This window comes from Trichomycterus rosablanca, chromosome 10, assembly GCF_030014385.1.
Source record: "Trichomycterus rosablanca isolate fTriRos1 chromosome 10, fTriRos1.hap1, whole genome shotgun sequence".
NCBI classification, from domain to species: Eukaryota; Metazoa; Chordata; class Actinopteri; order Siluriformes; family Trichomycteridae; genus Trichomycterus; species Trichomycterus rosablanca.
In genome coordinates, this window is record NC_085997.1 from 31,932,230 (window position 1) to 31,957,445 (window position 25,216).

Genomic DNA, 25,216 nt, shown 5'->3' on the forward strand with positions numbered 1-25,216 from the left:
GTGTAGAATTTTGAGGGAAAAAAATTAATTTAACCTATTTTGGAAAAAGCCTGTAACAACAAAAGGAGGAAAAACTGAAGCGCTGTGAATACTTTCTGGATAAACTGTATGTGCTGCTTTAGTTTTGTTATTGACAGGAATTTTAGGAGTGTTTTTGCTTTTGTGTTCTTGAATAGTTCCTTCTTTGCTGTTAGGATCCGTTGTCTTGATTATTGTACTTAATCAAACAAAGGCTGAAAAAAATACAGAAAGTGAAAGCGACTAGAAAAACAATTCTTAATCTAATCTTAAGTGCTACAATAAATCTATGATGTTGAATAAAAATACAAACAATCGACCCCTTCATTTGCAGTATTTTTTGGCTGAGGGGGTCCACTGTAACTTGCTGGCTTAGCTAGTAAGACGGTCATTGGTTCATTTTCTAAAAAGAGCATTTTATTTAAAACAAAATGCATATTTACATTGTTCAGTAACAGTTCTTGGATTGGCACAGTGTAGCGTACCATTAGAAAACGTGAGGACATGTACAAATGTGTCTACATCTATCAGCAACATAGAAACATTTAAGAGGGCACTGAAACTAAGAGTTAACGTTTTTGGTAGAGGCTTAATACTTCATTTTCTGTGTAGTATGAATGGCTGGTTTTATAAAACGTTTGCCTGGTAAAACATGAATAATCACGTCTATTGCTTAGTTCTGTATGATAATAAATCAATGTGCTTTGTTTTTACAGAATCTGTCAGATCACAGACATGACAAGGGGACTTAATAAGGATTTGACAGTCGTGCAGTTCATAGAAATCCACACCAAAAGAACTAGCTTAGTATTAAACTGAAAAGGGGAACCTATGGATATAATTTACTATAATATAATTCACATGATGTACATAATCAACAACGATGTGCTTAATTCATATACGTCAGAAGTCACAAATAAAAAAAAAAATACAAAGCACAATGCTAAATGTGACTGACTAGCAGATTTATGAAAACAAGCTCTCAAACCTGAGACTGGGGGAACAGTAAAAACCACAGAAACTGGGGTAACGACACAGAATATTCAACCTGTAGAGCCAATTCAAATGCTCTTTCTATCAAACAAAAGTCCAGCACTTTTTCTCAGCTGTAGTTGTCATAAAAAGAAGTGTATTGCTCTTTTAAGCACATAGCTGCTTTTAACGGTGGTGAGAATGATCGGCTGAAAGAAAGCCCTCTATAACACAACTCACAATAACTTAATTCATTTTCCCCACAATTACGATTTGCACATCATTTCATCCTACCTACCAAAAAAAGTCCTACAGGTTAACGAAAACCCAGCGTGTTTCACCGGATGTGCCAACAGACACAATAAACCCTGACATTCAAGCAAACTGCTTCACAGTGATGGTTTCACTCTGTCTGAGATATGGGAGTGAATTAAGGCCTTTTCCCATGGTGCATTATTTTTTCCATGGTGTTTCTAGAGCCACGGGTGCCAGGCAGGGTCCATGCGACACAGGTTGTCCAGGCTGTTAGCAGCCGCGACCAGAGTGTTCACTTTACTCTCTCCTCCTTCAAACTGAGCCAGGTTGTGCAGGCGTGTCATGATGGCCGTCACAGCCTTCTGGACCAGTGCCACCAACTGCTGGCTGTCCATGTTCTCTGGTTGTCCAGCAGGAGACAGTGGCATGGACGTGTCCTCCTGAGTCTTTTTATGCCATGCGATGACCTCATCTCTTAGTACCGCTTTCAGAATGCCATCCACCTAAAAGAATGGACATAAAATTATGAAAAACACAAATCCAGTCAGTCAGTACAGTAAATTCATCTTTTATCTGTTGGGTATGTTGTTGTTTGACATAAAATGAGGGCTACCTTAAAGTTGGGCTGGGCGAAACAGCGAGCGACGGCGATCATGGAGGCGGTGAGGGGACCAGACACACCAATGGTGGTAAGAAATTCTGAGATGTTGGGCGTCAGGCGGAAGGGAACAGGCCGGTTGGCATCCAGATCACCGGTGGCATCATTGATGTCAAAGCGGAAGTAGGAGACATTAAGCTTTCCTGTGTCCTGTTAAAGAAATGAAAAAAACATGGTTTCGTAAAAGAGAGGTTGATGGATGGTACTAAGACTTACATTTTAAAATCCCAGCAATGATTTCTTTAGGTCATTTATTCATCTTTAGTTACTTCCTCAACCAGAGCCTACCTTAAAACACTGAGCACACGTGAAGAATAAAACAGAGAAAAAAATGTCCATGTATAACAGGACACCATACCACAATTCACACACTTACACTTACGGCTGGTTTGTAACATCTCAATTTATTAACACACATGTTTTGGGAGGTGTGGAGAAACCTGAGTTTTTAGGAAAGCCAAACATGCAAGGAGAAAACACACCTTCAACTTCTAGCCGGAAATATCTAAAGACAAGATTTGAACCCACATCCCTAAAGCTAAAGCCAAAATCTGTCACGGTATGGGGGTGCATCATTGCTCATGGCATGGGTGACTTGCATATGTGGCAAGATAACATCAATACAGAGGAGTATGTTGGGATTTTAGAGAGACACATGTTGCCATCAAAGCAGCGTTTTTTCCCGGTAAGTCCACGGTTATTTTAGCAAATCGATGCCATGCATCATTCTGCACGTGCTACAATAGCGGGGCTTCATAGACAGAGTGCATGTGCTTGACTGGCCTGCCTGCAGTTCAGATATGTCCCCTATTGAAAATGTATGGTTCATTAAGAAGAAAAGAGTCACACAACAGTGACCATGGACTGTCTCACAACCAGCAAAAACGGACAAAAATTCCACTTGAAAACTACAACAATAATGTCCTTAATTACTAAACTACTCAAGTGTTAATTAACAAAACACTGTGCTAAAACACCATAGTAAACATAACTCGGTCCTGACTTTTTGAGTGTGTTGCAGGCATCAACACTGAAATGCACGTATATGTATGATTAATATTATTATAAATTTTTTCTTACTGAATTTGTTATTGCATTGCAACAGATGTGAACAAAAGAGAAGTAAAAAAAATTAGTTAAAAAAAAGAACAAAAATAATAAGAAAAAAATGTATAGATTTAATAAACAACAGTAAGAACAAAAATAACCTAAATGTAAAAGTAAGAGTAAAAGAAACAAAAGCCAGTATCACTTCAGACTTGACGCTTAACACACAGGCTGAATGATGTGGCTCCAGTTTTTTCCCCCTTAAGATCAGTACAGTGAAGCACTTCAGAAAACCACCTGATTAAAAATGTTTAAATGAATGGACTTTTTTTCCTGCCTCTAAATCCAATTCGGCATGCAGGCTTAATAGATCCCCAGAGAGCGAGTCCTTTAATAAACGTGCAAAACTAACAACAAAAAGCATCAACCGGCCAGAAACCCCTGAGATAAGCAGAGTGGGGCAGGATGTGGAAGTGGTTGTGTATGCTCAGACACAGAGAGAAGATCTTCAGACAGTAATGAAGCAGAGATATGTATGTGTGTGTGTGTGTGTGTGTGTGTGTGTGTGTGTTGGACTGTGTAATCTCCCTGTGCCTAATAAGATCTGTAAAAGGGAACATGTAGTGAAGAGACTTAATAGTGGTGCTTAGCTGCCGGCTCCTCCGCCTGTCACAAAAAGGCAGATTAGGATCAGAGGACTGAGCATCTGTTTGACAATCATTTTTAATAAAGACTTTCGAATTGTACTCTGTGCCCCCAAATCAACTGCCTGGGGCCCCTGTGCAGAGCTGGCATAAGGGTGCAGAGCTGGCATAAGGATGCAGAGCCAATCACCAGCACTCGGAGTTTAAATGAATCAAGCCTGACAGCTGGAGAGTGAATGAATAATCAGAGCATCTACTCTACACTACTCACATCCAAACAGCACGATGCAGCTCTGGGATATATAGAGAAGAACGCCTTTATTCATTTATACATATACAGGTGCAGTGCAGTACAGTACAGTAACACAAAATTCTTTTTTTTTTCTATTTTATTTATGCATTTTCTCCCATTTTTCTCCCAATTTAACATAGTCAATTTGTCTTTCGCTGCTGGGAATCCCTGATTGCAGTTGAGGTGGGTATGTTGCTGCTCACGCCTCCTCCGACCTGCGCACAGCCCTTAGCGGAACCCTTTTTCACCTATGCACTCTGCCCAGGCGCCTTTCTATCTGCTAATAAGGGTCCTTACACAAACATAGTCCGGTCATCCCGCCCTAGCAGAAACAGTAGCCACTCAGTGTCTGCTGCAGGCATTGGCAATTATGCCCGCTAGATAGCGCCCAGCTGACTGTCCTAATATATATACAGTGTATCACAAAAGTGAGTACACCCCTCACATTTCTGCAGATATTTAAGTATATCTTTTCATGGGACAACACTGACAAAATGACACTTTGACACAATGAAAAGTAGTCTGTGTGCAGCTTATATAACAGTGTAAATTTATTCTTCCCTCAAAATAACTCAATATACAGCCATTAATGTCTAAACCACCGGCAACAAAAGTGAGTACACCTCTAAGAGACTACACCCCTAAATGTCCAAATTGAGCACTGCTTGTCATTTTCCCTCCAAAATGTCATGTGATTTGTTAGTGTTACTAGGTCTCAGGTGTGCATAGGGAGCAGGTGTGTTCAATTTAGTAGTACAGCTCTCACACTCTCTCATACTGGTCACTGAAAGTTCCAACATGGCACCTCATGGCAAAGAACTCTCTGAGGATCTTAAAAGACGAATTGTTGCGCTACATGAAGATGGCCAAGGCTACAAGAAGATTGCCAACACCCTGAAACTGAGCTGCAGCACAGTGGCCAAGATCATCCAGCGTTTTAAAAGAGCAGGGTCCACTCAGAACACACCTCGCGTTGGTCGTCCATAGAAACGGAGTGCACGTGCTCAGCATCACATCCAACTGCTGTCTTTGAAAGATAGGCGCAGGAGTGCTGTCAGCATTGCTGCAGAGATTGAAAAGGTGGGGGGTCAGCCTGTCAGTGCTCAGACCATACGCCGCACACTACATCAAATTGGTCTGCATGGCTGTCACCCCAGAAGGAAGCCTCTTCTGAAGTCTCTACACAAGAAAGCCCGCAAACAGTTTGCTGAAGACATGTCAACAAAGGACATGGATTACTGGAACCATGTCCTATGGTCTGATGAGACCAAGATTAATTTGTTTGGTTCAGATGGTCTCAAGCATGTGTGGCGGCAATCAGGTGAGGAGTACAAAGATAAGTGTGTCATGCCTACAGTCAAGCATGGTGGTGGGAATGCCATGGTCTGGGGCTGCATGAGTGCAGCAGGTGTTGGGGAGTTACATTTCATTGAGGGACACATGAACTCCAGTATGTACTGTGAAATACTGAAGCAGAGCATGATCCCCTGCCTCCGGAAACTGGGTCGCAGGGCAGTGTTCCAGCATGATAATGACCCCAAACACACCTCTAAGACGACCACTGCTTTATTGAAGAGGCTGAGGGTAAAGGTGATGGACTGGCCAAGCATGTCTCCAGACCTAAACCCAATAGAACATCTTTGGGGCATCCTCAAGCGGAAGGTGGAGGAGCGCAAAGTCTCGAATATCCGCCAGCGCCGTGATGTCGTCATGGAGGAGTGGAAAAGCATTCCAGTGGCAACCTGTGAAGCTCTGGTAAACTCCATGCCCAGGAGAGTTAAGGCAGTTCTGGGAAATAATGATGGCCACACAAAATATTGACACTTCAGGAACTTTCACTAAGGGGTGTACTCACTTTTGTTGCCGGTGGTTTAGACATTAATGGCTGTATATTGAGTTATTTTGAGGGAAGAATAAATTTACACTGTTATATAAGCTGCACACAGACTACTTTTCATTGTGTCAAAGTGTCATTTTGTCAGTCTTGTCCCATGAAAAGATATACTTAAATATCTGCAGAAATGTGAGGGGTGTACTCACTTTTGTGATACACTGTATATACATTTTTTTTTCATTAAACCAGTATAATTTAATGGTAAGGATAAAACACAGAGAAATCTGAACCTTTTGAACTGATCTTAAAAAAAAAAAAAAAAAAGCCGGTGGACTGAAGTTATCATGAGCATTTTAACAGAAGGGTAAGATTCAGTTGTACTAAATATTCTTGAATTAAGACTATTTTATACTGACTGACATTCAGTAATGGTTTCATGGTGGCAAAAAGCCCACAGTAGATCTAGTATTTGGTAGATCAGAGTGGTGTACCGGAGCATCAGTTACCTGAGCGATCTGCAGCATCTCCGGGTTGAGGCGGTTGAGGTGCAGCATGAACTCGGCCAGGCCGATTAGGGCCAGTTGGATGGTGAACATCTTGCGGAAGGTCCAGTAGTCAGTAGCATTGGGGAAGGTGTGCAGAGCCCATTCTTTGAGCATGCTCCGAGGAACCATGTTCCCCTGCACCTCCTTTAAAATATCCCGCAGTACCTGTGTGCACCCAAAAACAAACACATAAGGGCTTTATACAGGCGACAGAAACTAATGAGTAACATCAAACCCAAAATGAGAGTCTCTAAATCTACACACGCATGTTTTATATACATATACCATAAAATCCCAATTTAATCTGTAAACTTTATATTAAGACTGCAGTAAAATGTAGTAAAAAAAGAAAGTGAAGTAGGAACAGTTTACTGAGTCTAAACTAATATAGTTGTTAAAAACAAGCCACAAAAAAGAAATTTTTTGTTGTGCAGTGGTCTCAAGCATGTTAACTTTTTATTACAATGCCCCACCCATGCACACACACACACACACACACACACAGTCATACACACTTGAGGAAAGAGCATAACGTGAAACAGAATACAACAGCAGTGAATGTAAAATCAATTTAGTGCCCGATGAGAAAGGAGAAACAGATTCAGCAGAATACATCAGTTCAACTCTGGGTGTAATAAGGAAGCTGTAAAGATTTTCTAACATCTTAGATGATTTGTGCACTATTAGAGGGGCTCTGAGCCTAAATTTGTACAGCTTTTCCGGACAAATTAGCCAACAACAGTTTATTTATTTAGGTTTTTAATGCCATGTTTAAACAGTGGTTATGGTCACAGCAAGAGAGGTTAGTATTTGACTTTTAATGTACCAGTCTATAATACTGTTCTGTTACGCTGCTCTTTAGATGTGGATTATCAGTTTTAGATTTGTTAAGAGTTTCAGTGTTGTTGCCGCCGCATAGAGTTGGCTAAAGATTTCTTTTTCGTGTGGAAAGTTTTTGTCGCTTGTCTAGATCAGGGTTTTTTTTTTATGCATTTTCTCCCCATTTTCCTCCCGATTTAGCACACTCAATTTTGCCTCCCGCTGCTGAGAGATACCAGATTGCATCAGAGGAGAGCACGTCCTCTTCTCGCCCCTGCTTTCTGCACAGGCGTCTCTTTCGCCAATTAGGGTCCTTACACAGTGTATGAAGACCCACCCACCCACACATAGTCCGGTCCCCACCGTGCAGATACGGTGGCCAATTAGTATCTGCTGCAGGCACTGCCAATCATGCCTGCTAGATGGCACCCAGCCAACCGGTGGAAACACCGAGCCTCGAACCGCGGAGTTCATAAACTCGATGCTGGTGTGCCAGTGGAATATCCTGGGCACTCAATTTTCATGGTTTCAGGGTTTTTCAAACTTTTTTCAAGCAACCCACATTTTGTCCATGATTTTTACCGCGACCCAGGTAACACAAACAACACATCAAAACAAAACACAAAGCAATATATGCCTTAATTATTAAAAATGGTGGCAATCTGGTCCCACTGTGGTTTACAAGATGTAATGTAAAGCCTCCACAAGGGGCCGTTTGTGCACAAATTTTGTGTTTGTGCTTACGACGCATTTTTTTGCTCGTGACCCACCCAGGGTTCATGACCCAGGGTTAAAAAAAAAAAACTGATGTGGATGTTTAGGGCATTTGGTCATGAAGCGTTTGATGGAGATGTGCATTAGGCATGTTTTGGCCAGTGGCAGATTTTCTTGCTTGAGTTTTATTTATTTAATATAATTACATAAGATAGTTAACATTACATACATTACATAGTTTAATTTAGAGATGGGAAGATCGGGGTTTTTGGCACCGATTGCGATCTCCGATCTCCTTTCAGGGACATCTGCCGATAGCCGATTGCGATCGGGGGGGGGTTAGCAGTAAATAAAATAAATAAACTTAAAAAGAGCCTCACAGTGAAGATAAACCGGAGCAGCGTGCGCGTGTTTGTGTGTGTGTGTGCGCCTTTAGAAGATACGCTTTGTTCACTGTATCGCTATAAGTGATTCATTGATTCACGAGTCATTTTTCGCGAAGCGTAAGTTTCTCTTCTCAGTTATCTCTCCGTGTTTACTGTTATTAATTAAATGTCGTGGTTTTAAATAAACACCAGCTACTACAGAACATTTTGTGTGACTCTCTTACATTAAAAAGCTTCATTAAAAAGCTTAATTAAACTGCTATTACCACAGATCTGTAACCGACCGTCACACTCGTTCCGTCTAAGGAGCTAAAAGTTCAGCAGATGATCCTGAACTAACGAATTTGGTAATGAATAAACTTTTGCCTCTGATTGGCTCTGTAACGTTTTCTGTTCTCATCTACATCACAAGTAAGAACCGCTCACGATTTACCAAAGTGAACCAGGAGTTTATATAACGTGCTGATAGAATCGACTCAGATGTGACCGGGTTGAATTATCTTTTTAAAGTAAATATTACAATCAGCAAAATTACATCGTATGTATGATGCACAACGTTAATGATGTTATTTTAGGTCATGAAGAGCTTTCACTGTGGTTTCTGTACGATGGTTGATGAATGGTGATGTGATGGTTGGTGCTTCGTAGCTCAAAGTCTGGATCAATCCACTGAGCTGTTAACTTAACGTGGTCTTTATATATCACACGATCGGATCGGCTACTTTTAGGAAATATCGCCGATCGCCGATAGCATATTTTGATTAAAAATCGGCCGATACCGATTCATAGCCGATCGATTGTCCCATCTCTAGTTTAATTACATTTAACTAGTTTTACTAACATACTGCTTTCTAATTGGACAGAAGAAAAAGATGTACAATGTTAAATGTAAAGCAATGTACAATGTTCAACAATGTAAATATTATACCCATAAATCAGGGATCTACTTTTATTTGTCCTCATATAATGTTATTGAAGTGAATGGCACCTGCCCAATACAAAACCCATGCCACCCCTCCCTCCACCCCCCAGGTTTTTCTATGATCTGCACTGTCCGGCAGAAGTGGTTTACCTGATGACTGGCCTGTGTTCCTCTGGCCTGTACCGTGGCCAATCTGTCATAATAGCGTGAGATTGGGTTGTCGTGCTCGATGCCTTTCTTAGCGCAGCGCTGTTTGTAGATCTCCACCAGAGACAGAGAGGAGGGGTTATCTTCAACCAAACGCATCTGAGGAGACACGGCCACCACCCTGGGCACTGCAGCAACAACAACACAACAACACTTAATGGAGTCGGACAAAGACATGCCAGGATGGAGCTGTGGGAATCAAAGTGAAATACACACCCCAAACCTCAGAGCAGTGCATTAACGAGAGACGGGAAAACAGAAAAGCACACAGAAGCCTGGATTACATCAAACTTAAGATCATCCATTATATACTCTCAAAACTTTTCAGCAGATCTGCTCTTGTCGATACGACTGCTCCATTTACACAGGGAGAGAACTGAGACTGCAATTCCCCGGCCATTTCCTTTTTAAATAAAAACAATCCACGGCTGAGAGAGCCAGTGAGAAACACCCACTAGCATGGCATAGAAACTACTAACACACTACAAGTATGTGCCATCCATTATTCAACTGTTTTGAGGAACCAGTTAACCAGTAACATATACAAAGCAAACCTGGAAGACTGGTACAGTGGTACCTTGAAACTCAACATTAATTGGTTCTGGGAGTGGCACTGAGTTTAAAGACGTTGAGTTTCAAGGTATTTTTTCCCATAAGGATGTTTGGGAAACCTGTTAATGCGTTCCATGGTCCTGTAAAACTGCATATATTTTAGACTAACGCAAATCAATGGGGTTGTTTTTGACACTTATACACTGAAAAATAACAAAAACATAATATAAAAAAGTGCACTTCACTCCATAGAAAACAGCACAGCAGCGCAAAGGCAGTTTTGCCGCTTCTCATGTGAATGCGCCCTAACGCTTACCCCTTTGTTTACATCGCACACACATCGAGTTTAAGGGAAACGACAAGTTTAAGGGTACAAACTTCTCAACGAAGGGCATCGAGTTTCAAAGATTTCAAGTTTAGGGGACGTCGAGTTCCAAGGTACCACTGTACTAGCAAGGCTGATGCTCCTAGTTTACGTACAAAGCTCTAAAGGAAACAGGTCAGATATCAAATACAAGAGAACATTTACTGTTATCCAAAGCCACTTACAACACAGGTAGTTGAGGGATAATGACCTAGGGGCACAACAGTAGCAACTTGGCTACTGTTGAACCTGCAACCTTCTGATTAGCAGGTCAGAACCTTAAGCATTGAGCTACCACTGTCTACAAGAGTACAATGCTAAGTACACTATATGGACAGAAGTATTGGGTTGCCCCTTATTATTATTATTGAACTTTTGTGTTTCAGCCAAAACATTTGCTAACAGCTGTAATACATTAATTGTATATAGAAAATGATATGCTTCCAACAGTTTAGGGAAGGCCCTTTCCTATGTACAAAGCAAGCTCCATAAAAACATGAAGAAAAGCTCATTTAACCACATTCTAGAAAAAGCATGTGTTGACTGTCATGTATTTAAATGAAGTAACATTATTAGGCAACCATCTGGGAAAATTACACAGAACAAAAAGAGGTGAAAAACAGTACAAGAATCATAACACAAGAGGTGGAACTGTACCAGATGTATATGAAAGCTAAGATTTTGTTTGTTTATTAGGATTTTAATGTCATGTTTTACACTTTTGGTTACATTCATGACAGGAAACGGTAGTTTATCTTCACACAGTCATGGACAATTTAGTATCTCCAGTTTACCTCATTTGCATGTTTCTGGACTGTGGGAGGAAACCGGAGCACCCGGAGTAAACCCACGCAGACACGGGGAGAACATGCAAACTCCACACAGAAAGGACCCGGACCGCCCCACCTGGGGATCGAACCCAGGACCTTCTTGCTGTGAGGCGACAGTGCTACCCACTTAGCCACCGTGCAGCCCCTAAGATTTTGTAAGCTAGATTTGGAATTATTGGAACATTTCTTTCGCAGTTTTATGTCAAACAAAAGACATAAAAATCAATTACAGGACAGCGTAATAAGAAATGTCCTAAATGTCTGTCATGAGAAAAATGTAGATCATGCAGCTATTTGCACAGGGAGGGTGGAGGTCATTTCTTATTCCTACTGCTCCTAATACAGGAGAGAGGGGTTAAGCCACCACAGCCTTGTCCTACAGTCTGTCCTCACACTAATATCACTGCCATCTCCCACTCAGTGGAATAAAGTAGGCCATTTAGCTCCATGCAAATCAAATCAGGATTAAAACGTTCTAAAAAGATTTTTAGAATAACAATGATTAACTTTGTTCAGCTAAGATCAGTTAAATCAAAGCCTTAATTCAGAACAGTCTGATTAATCACAGGGTAGCTTGGGCTTCTCCAAATCTCCTTAACGAAAAATGGATAAAGTCTTTAAACCTGGCATGAACGACCCCTCGTATTACTACTCTTTACTACAGTGGTATCAGGTAGAAGTGGTGGTACCTGTGAAGAAGAGATGTCTCTTGGTGGTTTCCTTCCGCTTTTCTAAGCAAGGGTTGAGCAGACGTAAGAGCTGCAGGACTCGCTCCTCTCTGCGTGACTCCGTCAGACAGGCATCGTTCATCACCAGGTACGGGTAGATCTTCCCGTTGTGGCCGCGGATGTAGAGCCGGCGAGCGGCCGTGTTGTGCTTCTGAACTATCTCGACCCTCGGCATGAACCTAACGGGAGAGAGCATAAAAATCTTGTGGTCATGGAAGAAATAACGGAACTATTTGGGAAGTGACAGCAATTGAAACCATAACACATACAAAGTGTTTAATGTAAGAAATACAACATGCATGTGGCTATAAGGTAATAATCAATGATGGGTGGTGTGATACAGGCTTTGATGTAAGACTGTTAACTTTTGTATGACAAACTTTAAAGTGGTTTATGTAGCTTACGTAGCTGTTTCTTAAACTTAAAGATTCATTCCACTGCGCTGTTACGCGTAATTGTTCAGTTTGTTAGGTGATTCTAAAGCGATGTTTTACATCCACCCAACAAGTGCATGTAAATGAGCTCTTACTAGAATAACAAAACTTTGATTCAAATATGTACATTATACAACTGGAATTGTATTATATCTGGTCAGTAGAACAGATGTAACAGCACATGGGTGTGAAAAACAACTCACACTTTCTGCTGTAGTCACGTCACACCTAATGACTACTCATGACTAAAGAAAATGTACTTAATGAAACAACAAGGGATTTAACAAGGAGCGATTACTTTTTCCCTCTCACAGCACTGTATCTTATATTCCTGCAGTACGTGAGTGTATTTTTTATCACCTTGCTATTTTGATGTAGTAGTGCGTGGGCTTGGGCATGAGGAACTCTCCTGGGATCTCCACCTCAGCCGTCTGAGCCGAGAAGTTGCTAAGGAAGCGGCATTTCTCCTCGATCAAAAAGAACTTTGGCAGCTGCTTGGTCTTGGCCTCCAGAATCTTGATCCATTTCTTCAGTTTGGAGATGAGGTTGTGCAGCTTCATAGAGCCGGGAACGCTGAAGTCAAAATCTGCAGTGGTCAACAGAGGACAGTCAGAAATGGCAAGAGGACCAGGGAGAGGTGGGTAGTTTGGATGAGGTCACACAGGGAGAGGAACAGAGAGCAGGGAAGAAAAAAGAGAAAGAGGTTATCAACAAATCAGGAAATAGAAGTGTAGTGTCGCACTTCCTCCCATGTTTCTCCGGTGATGTGAGTCTGCTGATAAGATCACAGGGCATCGAGAGGGGAGTGAAAAGGATTAAATGCTCAGTTCAACTTTTAAATGACATTGTGTATTACGCTGAGCAAGGACGCACAAAAGATGCCAGCTTAAGAAAAGTCATGTTCCCAATTTGGAAAAAGGACCTTAGGGCACGACTTTATCAAACGGGCTAAAACCAGTTCCACTTTCATAATACTGTTATGACCCTTGAGGAGTTAAAAGCATTGTCAGAGAGGTGATCGCCATTTCATTTCAACTCTACCCTGGTACAATACCCACGACTGTCCACACCTCGCAGAGATATGACAATTCTTGCCTTGACATGTCTTTAAATATTTGGTTGACGTGCATATAATTCAAACAGTTGTCACTCCGAGCTGTCAGTCAAGTCTTAAAGCTGTGAACGGCATGCATACTGATGCACGACTTAAAAGAAAAAAAAGGGAAAAAGAGAAACATCTCAGTCTTTATGCCCCTTGTAATAACATCAGTGTTCAGTGTGACATTTTGATGGGAAGAAAACCTGCATTAAAGCAGTGTTTAATTGTTTTTGTTTGTTTAATAAGATTTTAAAGTCATGTTTTACACTTTGGTTCCATTCATGACAGGACAGAAAGTTACAGGTTACCCATGATTCAACAGTTCAAATTCAGTGTCAAATATCGTAACAGCCAATTTTGTATCTCCAATTCACCTCACTTGCATGTCTTTGGACTGTGGGAGAAAACCTGAAGCTCCCAGAGGAAACCCACGCAGACACAGGGAGAACATGCATTTACATTTTCGGCATTTAGCAGACGCTTTATTCCAAAGCGACTTACAATTATGACTGAACACGTTTCTGAGCAGTTGAGGGTTAAGGGCCTTGCTCAGGAACCCAACAGTGGCAGTGGTGGAGCTTGAACCGGCAACCTTCTGACTACTAGTCCAGTACCTTAAACACTGAGCTATCACTGACCTATAATTTTATTGGGCGGTGTGTACAAAGGGCAAACTCCACACAGAAAGGACCCTGAACGCTCCACCTGGGAATCGCACCCAGGACCCTCATGATGTCAGGCACCAGTGCTACCCCACCAAGCCACCGGGCTACCATATTGTTTTTTTTGGAAATAAGTAGATTAATACAACTGCTACTAAAACACAATCAATTCTATAGCCTTAAAAAACACTTTAGAAAATGTGTCAGCCTAGTGAGTCGTGTAGGACTCATAATAGGAGTCAAACAAAAGTTCTTTACTTCAGTCAATAAATGTTTAAATTACAGGACTGCATTACACAATTAAATCTACAATGAAAACACCATAATAAGTCAGGCTTTATATGATCAACTCTAAAGTATACCATACCAAAGCTTCTGCAGACTAAACAATCAAGTCCTGTTTATTTGTACAGTGCTTTTTACAATAGACATTGTTGCAAAGCAAGTTTACAGAATACAGGCCCTGTTGAGCCGATTAAGGGCAAGAGTGGCAAGTAAATACTCCCTTAAAATTAGAAGAAAGAAACCTTGAAAGGGACCAGATTTAACAGGGACCTCCATCCTCTTTAAGTGGCCTACAAACAAAATCAAATTATATCTAACAAAAGTTATAACCAGTGAAAAGCATAAAAAAAATTACGTTCATAATTTAGACTAGTCTGAATTGTAAAGCATATTGCCACCCAAACTAGAGTGTCAAACAACCAGTAACCAATCAAGATGAGCGTTCTGATGTGACATTACAGTTATGGTTTTATTTTGTCGTGCAGTGCTCACTGCATTTCTGTGTAAACTAGACAAACACGACACTTTTCAAGCAGCTCCTGATGATAACACTGATAACGTCCATGTAAATACGACTCCACACAAAACAGAGCATGACTTGTCAGTGAGCAATCAATCCAACTTTAAAGTCTAGCACTTCATCTTAATCAGTCTCTGTGCTAATCAATAACACAAATCAGGGTAAAAGTGCCTTTTATCTATTCTTTTTTTTCTTATAGATTTACCCCAATTTTCTCCCAATCTAGTTGTCTCAAATCAACCCATTCGTATTTCGGCCTCTACTGCTGCAGTCCTTCACTCCCGATCTCAGGGGAGCCACAACCTCCAATTGCACGCCACCTCCAACACTTGGCCTCCCTGCTCATTAACCAGTGGACACCAAAACAACAAGACAAAACAAGAGTTTTCTCTATTTAATAACAGTCAGTGTTGGACTGACACTGCACCGCTGACAGCTTGTGAATCAGGTGACCATGCACAAGCTCTCGGAAAGTCGGCCTGGCCTGAGCCGAACCCGTACAGCGAGGGCTTCCAGCATCCTACTACAGCTCCTCGAGGGCACACTTACATGTAACAGGTGACTCCACACTAAACAAGAGCGTGGCTTCTTGTCAATGAGCAATAAATCAAACTTCGAAGTCTAGCACTTCATCTTCATCAGTCTCTGTGCTAATCGATAACATGAATCAGGGTAAAGGTGCCTTTTGTCTATCCTTTATTTTCCTATACATTTACCACAATTTTCTCCCAATTTAGTCACCTGCAATCATCAGATTCGTATTTCGGCCTCTAGTGCTGCAGTTCTCCACTCCTCAGGGGAGCCACAACCTCCAATCGCAAGCCACCTCAAACACTTGCCCTCCCTGCTCATTAACCAGTGGACACCAAAACAACAAGACAAAACTAGACTTTTCTCCATCTAATAATAACAATAAGTGTTGGACTGGCACAGCACCGTTGACAGCTTGTGAATCAGGTGACCATGCACAAGCGCTGCTTTACATTCAGCGTCAAGGTGAAAGACGGCCTGGCCTAAGCCGAACCTGTACAGCAGGGGCTTCCAACCGTCTGCTACAGCTTCTTGAGGGCACACCTGCATGTAAAAGGTGACTCCACACTAAACAGAGCTTCTTGTCAATGAGCAATCAATCAAACTTTAAAGTCTAGCACTTCATCAGTCTCTGTGCTAATCGATAACATGAATCAGGGTAAAGGTGCCTTTTATCTATCCTTTATTTTCCTAAACATTTACCCCAATTTTCTCCCAATTTAGTCGTCTCCAATCACCCGATTCGTATTTCGGCCTCTACTGCTGCAGTCCTTCACTTCCGATCTCAGGGGAGCCACAACCTCCAACACGTGACCCCCCTGCTCTTTAACCAAAAGACACAACAGCATCCATCAAATAACAGCCAGTGTTGGACTGGCAAAGCACGGCTGACAACTTGTGAGTCAGGTGACCATGCACAAGCACTGCTTTACATTCAGCGTTAAGGTGAAAGTCAGCCTGGCCTGAGTCAAACCCATACAGCGAGGGCTTCCAGCATCCTACAGCTCCTCGAGGGCACACCTGCGAGGCCTCAGCGACTACAGTAATACATATTTCATAAGCTCAGCCTTAAGGTGTGACATTACTTTCCCCACAATCAGATTTTGAAAATGCAGCAGTGGGTAGTAATGGCCGGGATGCATTTTCATCCAGGTGTGATGGATTAGATTAAAAAGCTGAGAGGACAAGGAGATTCTAGAGGAAGAGGCAGGACAAATAATACAAATTCATCAGACACAGAGTCCTGGCATCCATTCGCAATAAAGCATGCTAATGGTGCGGCGGTGATCGGATTAAATGGGTTTTGCCTGCCAAATTATGTGTGCCGTGAGTGTGCGCGTACTCGAGTGAATAAAATGATATTTTCTTGCCTACGTCTTCCTTTTACGACCCAGAGAATGATGCTCAGAGAGGGGATACAGAGGGGGGTTGCTCGCATGGCTGCCTCTTCATCTTAACTGGCATTCAGCAGCAGGGCAGTGCCAGACGGGAACGGCGTGCCCAGGGAACAGGCTCTGCATCGCTGCATAGAGACAGCTGGCCCCTCCACATCTGTTTTACAGCCTCCCGCCTCTCGCGGTCCCTCAGGGCCTTGTCCGCACACGTGCAGCCTCACACCTTGGAACAGCACTCCCAATGGGATTAAGCTGGCATTACGAGAACTAAACCAGACTGTGAAGCTGTCCAGAGAAAAGTGTTAATCCTTCCAGCAAACTCACTGGCTTTAATAACCGGAGCTTCATGTTGGCGTGAATACAATGAATAACAATGGGTCCGACTGAAGTGACTGCTCAGGTGCACTGGCATCTAATGTAGCGAAACACCACTGAGAAAGCTTCAGTTTGTGTCTCAATGGTGCAACCAGCCCAGTCAGGCACATTATAGAACTAACTGAGTGTGTCTGAGGGGCATGGGGCCAGATAGAGAGGCACATCCTTGATGCTACAACATCTACATTAACTGTCTGGGGAAATAATATAGAGATTATAGCACAAATGGCATCCTGAGATGAGTAAATAAACTAAACTATTTACTTAACAGTGAGCCAAATTAGTGCATCACCAGTGGTTCAATAATGCATACTATGAAGTGGTACAGTGGTAACCTAGTGGGTAGAGCTTTGAGCTATTAGTCGGAAGATTGTCGGTTCAAATCTTGGCTCTGCACGCTTGAGCAAGGCCCTTAACCCTGTGTTATCTAGGGGCACCATACAAATGGCTGCAGTCTGTCCCCAGTAAAAGCACCCAAATAACAAAACAGTGTTTGCATTTTCCCATGTCTATCAGTGTTTGAATAAGCTACAATCGTAACACTTTTAAAATGCTGTGATATTCACTGAAAATAATGAAAACTATTAAGAAATACCCTTAACTGACCCCAAATTGGGGTTCATATGTGCAGGCACCACTGCAGAGTGTTCGAATTCAAGTTCTGACTGGGCATCCACACAAACACAATTGGGGTGTTTGTTTGAGGGAGGAATAGTCTCTTCCCACTGCGATATGCAATCTTTAGGACTGGTCTGGGCGCCTGGTTGAGTATTTTTTTAGGTGGGGGAAAGAAGGATGGATAAGGTGGTAAGAACCAGCCACAGAATTAACCCCCACAGTCAGAGGGGGTTCTCCTTGATCAAATCAGGGTTGTGCAAGCAGCAGCGGATTCACAATCGGGAATTGAAAACGACTACATTAGCAGATAGAGGGGGTAAATCAAGTAAATAAAGAGAAAAATACCTCTAAATTATACAGAAATAAAATACATTAAACATAAAATATTAACAGTAGTAGGAGATTTTTAAGCTGACCAGATTTTTTGCCCTTTAAAATCAAAGCCTACTGGAAAGGTAGAGGATATGGAACAGTGGTTGCTACGTTTAAATTAGGATAGAACGCCTTTATTTGCCATATATACATAATACAGAAGTACAGTACAATGAAATTCTTTCTTTGCATATCCCAGCTTGCTTGGAAGCTGGGATCAGAGCGCAGGGTCAGCCATTGTACGGCATTCCTGGAGCAAAGAGGGTTAAGGGCCTTTCTCAAGGGCCCAACAGTGGCTGCATGGCAGAGCTGGGATTCAAACTCTTAACCTTTGGTAGTTGATAACCCAAAGCTGTACCCACAGTTTATTCTTGATTCTCCCTAAAAAGAGGCAAAAGCAGGGGGTGTCTGTCCCATTGCTCTTGCGCAATATGTACAAAATTAACTTAAAAGCAGCCAAAATAATAATATACAACAAAGTGCTGACGTACCCAAATCAATCCTCACACTGAGGTCAATAAATGTACCAGCTGACAGCGGCCGACAGTAACAGAACCATTTTAAGAGCAATTCTGCAGGCATTCCATCGGTGACTTGTTTTATTTTTTTGGTTGAGCAACTGATGTGAAACTTTTAATTAAGAAGTACAGAGCTGAATGAACTCCTCCACAATCAAGAGAAGCCGAACACGACCCACCCGCAGTGTCCTACAGCCATCCTCTCTCACCTAATAAATCTAATCATATGGTTCGCAGCCCCAATTATCTCTGAGCCGGGCGTGCTTAATGCAGCACGCAAGCTCCCGTGTGGGCCGGATGCTACAGCGAGATGAGATCCTGTGCTCCTGATGGTTAATTACACATGGAGAACTGAAGGGAGTGGACACGAACGCTGTTCCTGGGTGCTAAATAAGGGTGTGTTATTAACTTTTGTTCTGGACAGTTTAGCCATGACTGAAGGTAGTCTGTGAGATCAGCTAATGAACCAGATCAAATATACCAGAGAAACAGGCTTTTTAATAACAGACTGGGGCGGTATGGTGGCTCAGGGGGTAGCACTGTTGTGGCAGAGCAAGGTCCTGGGTTTGATTTCCAGTTTGTATGTTCTTCCCTTGTCTGTGTGGGTTTCCTCCGGGAGCTCTGGTTTCCTCCCACAGCCCAAGACATGCAAGTGAGGTAAATTGGAGATACAAAATTGTCAATGACATTAAAGACTTAAACCGATAAATCTTGTGTAACCAGCAAGTACCTGTACTGTCATGAATGTAACCAAAGTGTGTAAAACATTAAATGTTAAAATCCTAATAAATGAATAACAGACTGACTGCTGAGACAAGAAACGAGACACAATTACAACCCATAAAAAGCCTAAATTAACTGGTTTTGCATGTAAGTGCACTGTTTAAGCTGAGAGGCTTCGCCTGAACGGTTGATTGGTGACAAGAAAAGAGGCGAACAAATTAAATATGTAATACACCGATTAAATAATCAGCAATTAGAATAGTACGTGGAACACACGGATTTGCAAAGACATACAGAAAGCTAGCCAGCTGTCTATACAGAAATGATAGGCCCTGTTGCTTTAGGGAATGACCAAAACCCAATGATAAATTGGAGCTCTGTCCAGAGTATTCCTACCTCAGTCTCAGTGTTATGACCCTGACCAGGACAAAACAGTTGAAAATAAAAGGAAAAAACAATATAAAGACATGAACTAAAATAAGCTAGCCCACAAAAGCTAAGATCAGAGTTTGAATCTCAGGGGAGATATCGGCCATTCAGGCAAACAACCTAGCCACTGGGAGGTGAACTGGGAGGTCAGTGTGCTATCAGTGCCAGTCTGAAGTCCAGATAAAAATAAAGAGTGTTGTGTCATGAAGAGCATCCTGTGTAAAACTGTGTCAAATTAGGTAAATCACCCCCCCCCAAAAAAGAATAAAAACAACATGCACACACAAAGAAATGTAATACACAATGTTTGTTCAAAAATCTGTTACTAAAAATGACTATCATATGACTCTAAAATGTTAAAATAGAGAAGAAAATGCTTGGAGGTATTTGTGCACGTACTGACCTGTTGTAAATTGGCCCTTCATTTTCTGGAACACAGGGTCCTGGGCAGTGGCCTGGGCTCGTCGTGCCAGGGACTCTGACGCGGCGCTGGAGAACATGTTGGAGACGTTAGAGACATTCTCCAATCCCACGCCGAAAGTGCTCACCAGCTTCTTCACGAAGTTCAGCGTGTGTGGCGTGATTTTAGCGTCAGATACTGCGCCGCTCTTCTCGAACGCCACCGAGTGGCACTTAGCCAGACCCTGCTGAAGCTGCCGCAGCACCTGAGAGGGAGAGAGGCAGTAACAAACAGTTCTGGGTGATGGAAAAATTATACAATTATATTTGACTGTTTATTCATTTATTACTACCTGGAATTAGTTTGTTATTTCTCCTGCCTTTATTTGCCCAACATTAAAGCCTCTCAATCACACCTTCTATGATCTGACATTCCTTTCTTTCTCTCATTGTGCCAGATGTGGAGAAGCATCCCACAGGACAGTGTGCCCACCACCCCTTCCCATTCCTGTCCAGCACCTATGCATCAGTGCATCTGCTACTGTCATGGGCTGTCCATCTTCCAATGCCCAGTCCCTCTCACTCTCCACAGCCATCAATCACACCTCTCTGTACACCACAACCCAATTAGCATGAGAGCACAGGCCTTTCCAGGACTGAAAATCACTTTTCAGCCTCACTGAGCCCTGCTTCAGGGCCTGTGTCGGCTTTAATTCGGCCAACAATGACTCTGAAAACAACCAGGTACAGACAGCTACAAGAGCTTTTAATGCTAAGACACAAACTTCTGCTCCTTGATGATTATATAGTTGGAGTAAAACTGAAGGTGAACTAAAGAACAACAAACAAATAAAGGAAAACGAGCACAGCCAAACACATGAAGGCACTTGGCCCTCACAAGGCACACAATTTACTTCAGGACTCTTAAACTTGCTGCTAAATGACTGAACTGAATAAATACATCCATGTACATCATGAGCTTCACAAAACCACAACGTACCCCTGCACTACCATTAATCAGACAGTATTATTATTATTATATATGATATACGATCTCGTATAGATCGTGTCCCATTTCAAACTGAAACAGACTGAGCACTCCAGAGATTCAGTTCACAGGTATATATATAACGCATTAATCACACATCCACACCTAGGCTTGTGTTACCGAAACACAGTCGATCAGCTCTCCCGGGAACAAACACATCCCAGTTGGCGGTGAAGCTTACCTCCTCGTGCCAGTTCTCTCGGAACCACACCATCTGGTCCACGATACCCTCCAAAGATGACAGTAGGGTGGGGTGCAGCTCTCGCTGCATGTGCATGATGCGGCTGCAGCGCCACATGGGCGCTGTGGCCCGGATGGGGCCTGGATCTGATGCTGAGTGAGACTGGGCCCCCACTGAGCTTGGCTGCTGCTGTCCCGAGTCTGAGACGGGTACAGACAAGCACAAAATCACAACCAGGACACGTGTCAGCACACATTACTACTACTACAGAGTACTACAGTAAGCACTTCATAATAACGTAATAATCTAAATAATAATCAAGATTATTTCTCTCAAGATTAAACATGCCGACATACGTTTTTATCCCTGATTTTATCCTGCATTTCTATCATGTCTTTTTACTTGTGATCCATTTAATACATTTTGGTGAATCAATTGTATTGTATAATTCACAATTGTAATTTATTCAGCGTATTTAAATAATTTAAATGTATTTCTGTTGACTTCATACTTTAATAATTTAGGAATAACACTGCACATGTATGTTAATTTCTTTTTAAATATATTTTGTTTATGTATTTTTCTCCCCTTTTTCTCCCTTTTTTAGCGCGTCCAACTGCCCGATTGCGTCATGCTGCCTCTCCACCAATGCCGATCCCCGCTCTGATTTGAGGAGAACAAATGCATGGGCAGCGGCAGCATGCATCTTATCACCCACACTTTGACGAGTGCAGTGAAGCTCAGCACTGTGTACGGAGAGACACACCATGACAGAACTCTTTTCTCATCTCTGTGCAGGCGCCATCAATCAGCCAGCAGAGTTCGTAATTGCATTAGTTTAGAGAGAGAGAGCCTATCCGGCTTAATCCCACCCATATCTGAAAAACAGGCCAATCGTTGTTCATGTGGCCGCTTAGCCCAGCCCGGCAGGCAGAGCTGAGACTCGATACGATGTATTCGAGATCCCAGCTCTGGTTCCAGTGTGTGTTTTTACCACTGCGCCACCTGAGCGGCCTGTTAATGACATTAATGACAATATATTTACATATATTATGGTCCCTGACTAAAAAGGATTTATTCAGATCAAATTATTTAATTGCAAGCCAACACTATCATAACATGTGAAATGAAACTTTAAATACTTTCATTCTTTTTCATTGTGTGATTATTTCTATAAAAAACAGGACTATTTTGTCAATGAAACAATAATTACACAAAATAATTAGGTTTTATCATTACACAGATTTCTTAATTAAAAGCAGCAAAAATCTGTACAGGTCTGGAGATACACTTGTAGCATTATATGTCAAATTCTAGAGTGAAAATAAATGTGAACCTTTGGGTTTTTTTTTACCCCCAACATCTAAATCATGAATATTGTCACCACTTCATTATGTTTTTTTTTCTTTTTTTGTACATATTAAAATACCCTAATGACTGCCAGCTAGATCACTTGAGAGCGAGATGTTTACCAACATGACACAAAAATATAAATTCAACATTTGTTAGTAAGCATGAGGGCAGGGCTGATAACACACAATACTTCATATTACCCAGTAAACTATAATCCTAAAATAAGCGTCAGATCTGCTCAAACCATTTCAACATCCAACTCACCGCTCTTGTAGCGCTCCCTCTGCTCGATCTTCAGCGTCAGGTACAGGGTTCGGATTGGAAAGTACACAGCCTGAGGGTAGACACGTCCCACCTGAGAGACACGGGCACAGATTACACTTTAGATGGTCCTTGCAGGACCGGCGCTGGAGGAGCACGGCTGACATGTCTTTAAACCGCTGTGCGATAGCAGGGGCTTTTGAAAATGAAACCGCGGCGAGGAGAAGCAACGAAATGGTCAAAAAAAAAAAAAGAAAAAAAAAGAAAATCAAAGGCAGATTAAAACCATGGCTCAATATGACACTTGGTAAAAGCTTGTCAAGTCTGTACGGGCCTTTCCCTGTGAGATCTGCAGTGCCCTTGAAGGGGTGCAGAGAGAGCCGGTATTAGAGAGCAAAAGCAGCCTATTCATCAAAACCCGGCTCAGCCGTTTACACCAGCGCAGCTAGGAAGAATATCTGTAGCTGTAATCAGAGCTCAAGGTCATGAAACTATTTTACTTCACACCTTGATGAACGTTAGTGTTTTTTGCTTGCTTTTGGGCCGGTCAGGTTTCTGTCTCTTTAGATTACAGATGTTACTGTACTTCAGCTTGTTTTGCTTCACCTATTGCTCATACATACAGTGGCTGTGTTGTATGAACAGTAGCTAAAATGGAAAGCATGTGGTGGCTGAGAAAACATATATTGGCCCAACAGTTTTTTGTGATGTGAAAGCAGCACAAGAAACTAAAACTTGAGTAAGTCTGCTTTTATACAAGCGGGCAGCAAATCACTGACATTGCTGCAGGTTTGTGTTTTTTTGGGCGTACAGCAGACCACTGCTGCCACATGCCCTGTCCAGCCTCAAGTTCTGATATAAAAGAACAAAAAGCGACAGTCAAATACACCAACATGAGAAAAAATAATAATCCGATGCTTTATTCCCTTTCTAAAGTAAATGAAGAGTAAAATATGCAGCGCTCATAATACGCTAGCCCACTACCGCTGAGATCCAGGGTTTAAATCTTGGTGCTGTGGCTGAGGTAGGATGACTGAACAGATTAGCCATTAGGAGGTGCATTTGACTCTGTGCTTTAATTGCAGGTCATAAGCTTGGATAAAATAATAAGGGAAGAGCATCCAGCTTAAAACTGTGCCAAATCAGGTATGCGGATCAAAACAATCCGAAGTGGAGCCACCTAATATATAAGACTGATGGACAGACCCTAACAAGCAGAAATCACTGACAAATTTAGGAAAAGTATGAAAGAATAGAGCGCCTGTATTTGTCATATATACATATACACATGTACAGTACAACAAAATTCTTCCTTTGCATATCCCAGCTTGTTTGAAAGCTGGGGTCAGAGCGCAGGGTCAGCCATCGTATGGCGCCCCTGGAGCAGAGAGAGTTAAGGGCCTTGCTCAAGGGCCCAACAGTGGCAGCATGGCAGAACCCTGATAAGAACTCTCAACCTTTCAGTTGACAGCCCAAAGCTCTACCCACTAGGCTACCACTGTCCCACATATTGGCGTGGAGGATGGGTGGAGTAGTTCTCAACCGTCTCTCAAATAGAAGCTTTATTCAGCTTCTGATCTCATAAAAGCTGGATTCACGCCTGTTTCGTTTTGCTATCTAGTGGTTGTAATTCTCAGCCTGGGTTAATTATGATCAGTCAAAGCCTTTAAAAAAAACCTCATGGTCAATGAGCATTTGTCAGTATTCACGCTGCATTTGTTAATCAAATGGCATAAAAGTGCTTCCTACAAGCTGGAGATAAATCCCACGCTGTGTGGAGCAGATGGGGATTAATTGAGTGGTTGAAAATAGAAGCATGTCTGTGCCAAAAAAAAAATCAAAAAGGTTTTTAGTCTGAATTAACCTTAACAACTGTGTCACCGGCCGCTGTGCTAGCAGCAAAGTTTCATCGCTGTCCCAGTTTGAACGTGAACTAGAACACAATTCCAATGAAACGTAGTTTGATCAGTTCATGTTATTTCGTGCACAGTGGAAAGATGCCCTTGAGTGATGAGGGTGGACAGGACAAGTGCGTCCGCTCTCTAATCTGCCCTAGACAAAAGCAGTCATCAGAGTGGACACTGAATCCATCCTGGAGGCTTCCTTTGGGCGTAAAAAGACACCTCAGAGCCACAAATGGCTTCAAGATGAAAAGATCTGCAGTTGTGGCTTTGGTTTTCCATCAAAAGCTTAAATGGAACATTAGAAATGAAAGCCGAGATGAAGA

At 42.1% G+C, this 25,216-nt stretch overlaps 1 protein-coding gene across 1 annotated transcript in view; it reads right to left on the minus strand.

Moving 5' to 3' along the window:
* Positions 1–413: 413 nt before the first annotated feature.
* Positions 414–25,216, minus strand: part of trrap (transformation/transcription domain-associated protein) — a 104,382-nt gene continuing 79,579 nt past the window's right edge. The window contains exons 62-70 of the mRNA XM_063003169.1: positions 22,993–23,083; positions 21,376–21,575; positions 20,151–20,412; positions 12,582–12,807; positions 11,749–11,966; positions 9,257–9,441; positions 6,227–6,430; positions 1,859–2,053; positions 414–1,748 (exon numbers count right to left, since the gene is read on the minus strand). Coding sequence (XP_062859239.1) covers positions 1,464–1,748; positions 1,859–2,053; positions 6,227–6,430; positions 9,257–9,441; positions 11,749–11,966; positions 12,582–12,807; positions 20,151–20,412; positions 21,376–21,575; positions 22,993–23,083 — 1,866 coding nt within the window. The 3' untranslated portion in view covers positions 414–1,463. The remainder of the gene's footprint in view (positions 1,749–1,858; positions 2,054–6,226; positions 6,431–9,256; positions 9,442–11,748; positions 11,967–12,581; positions 12,808–20,150; positions 20,413–21,375; positions 21,576–22,992; positions 23,084–25,216) is intronic.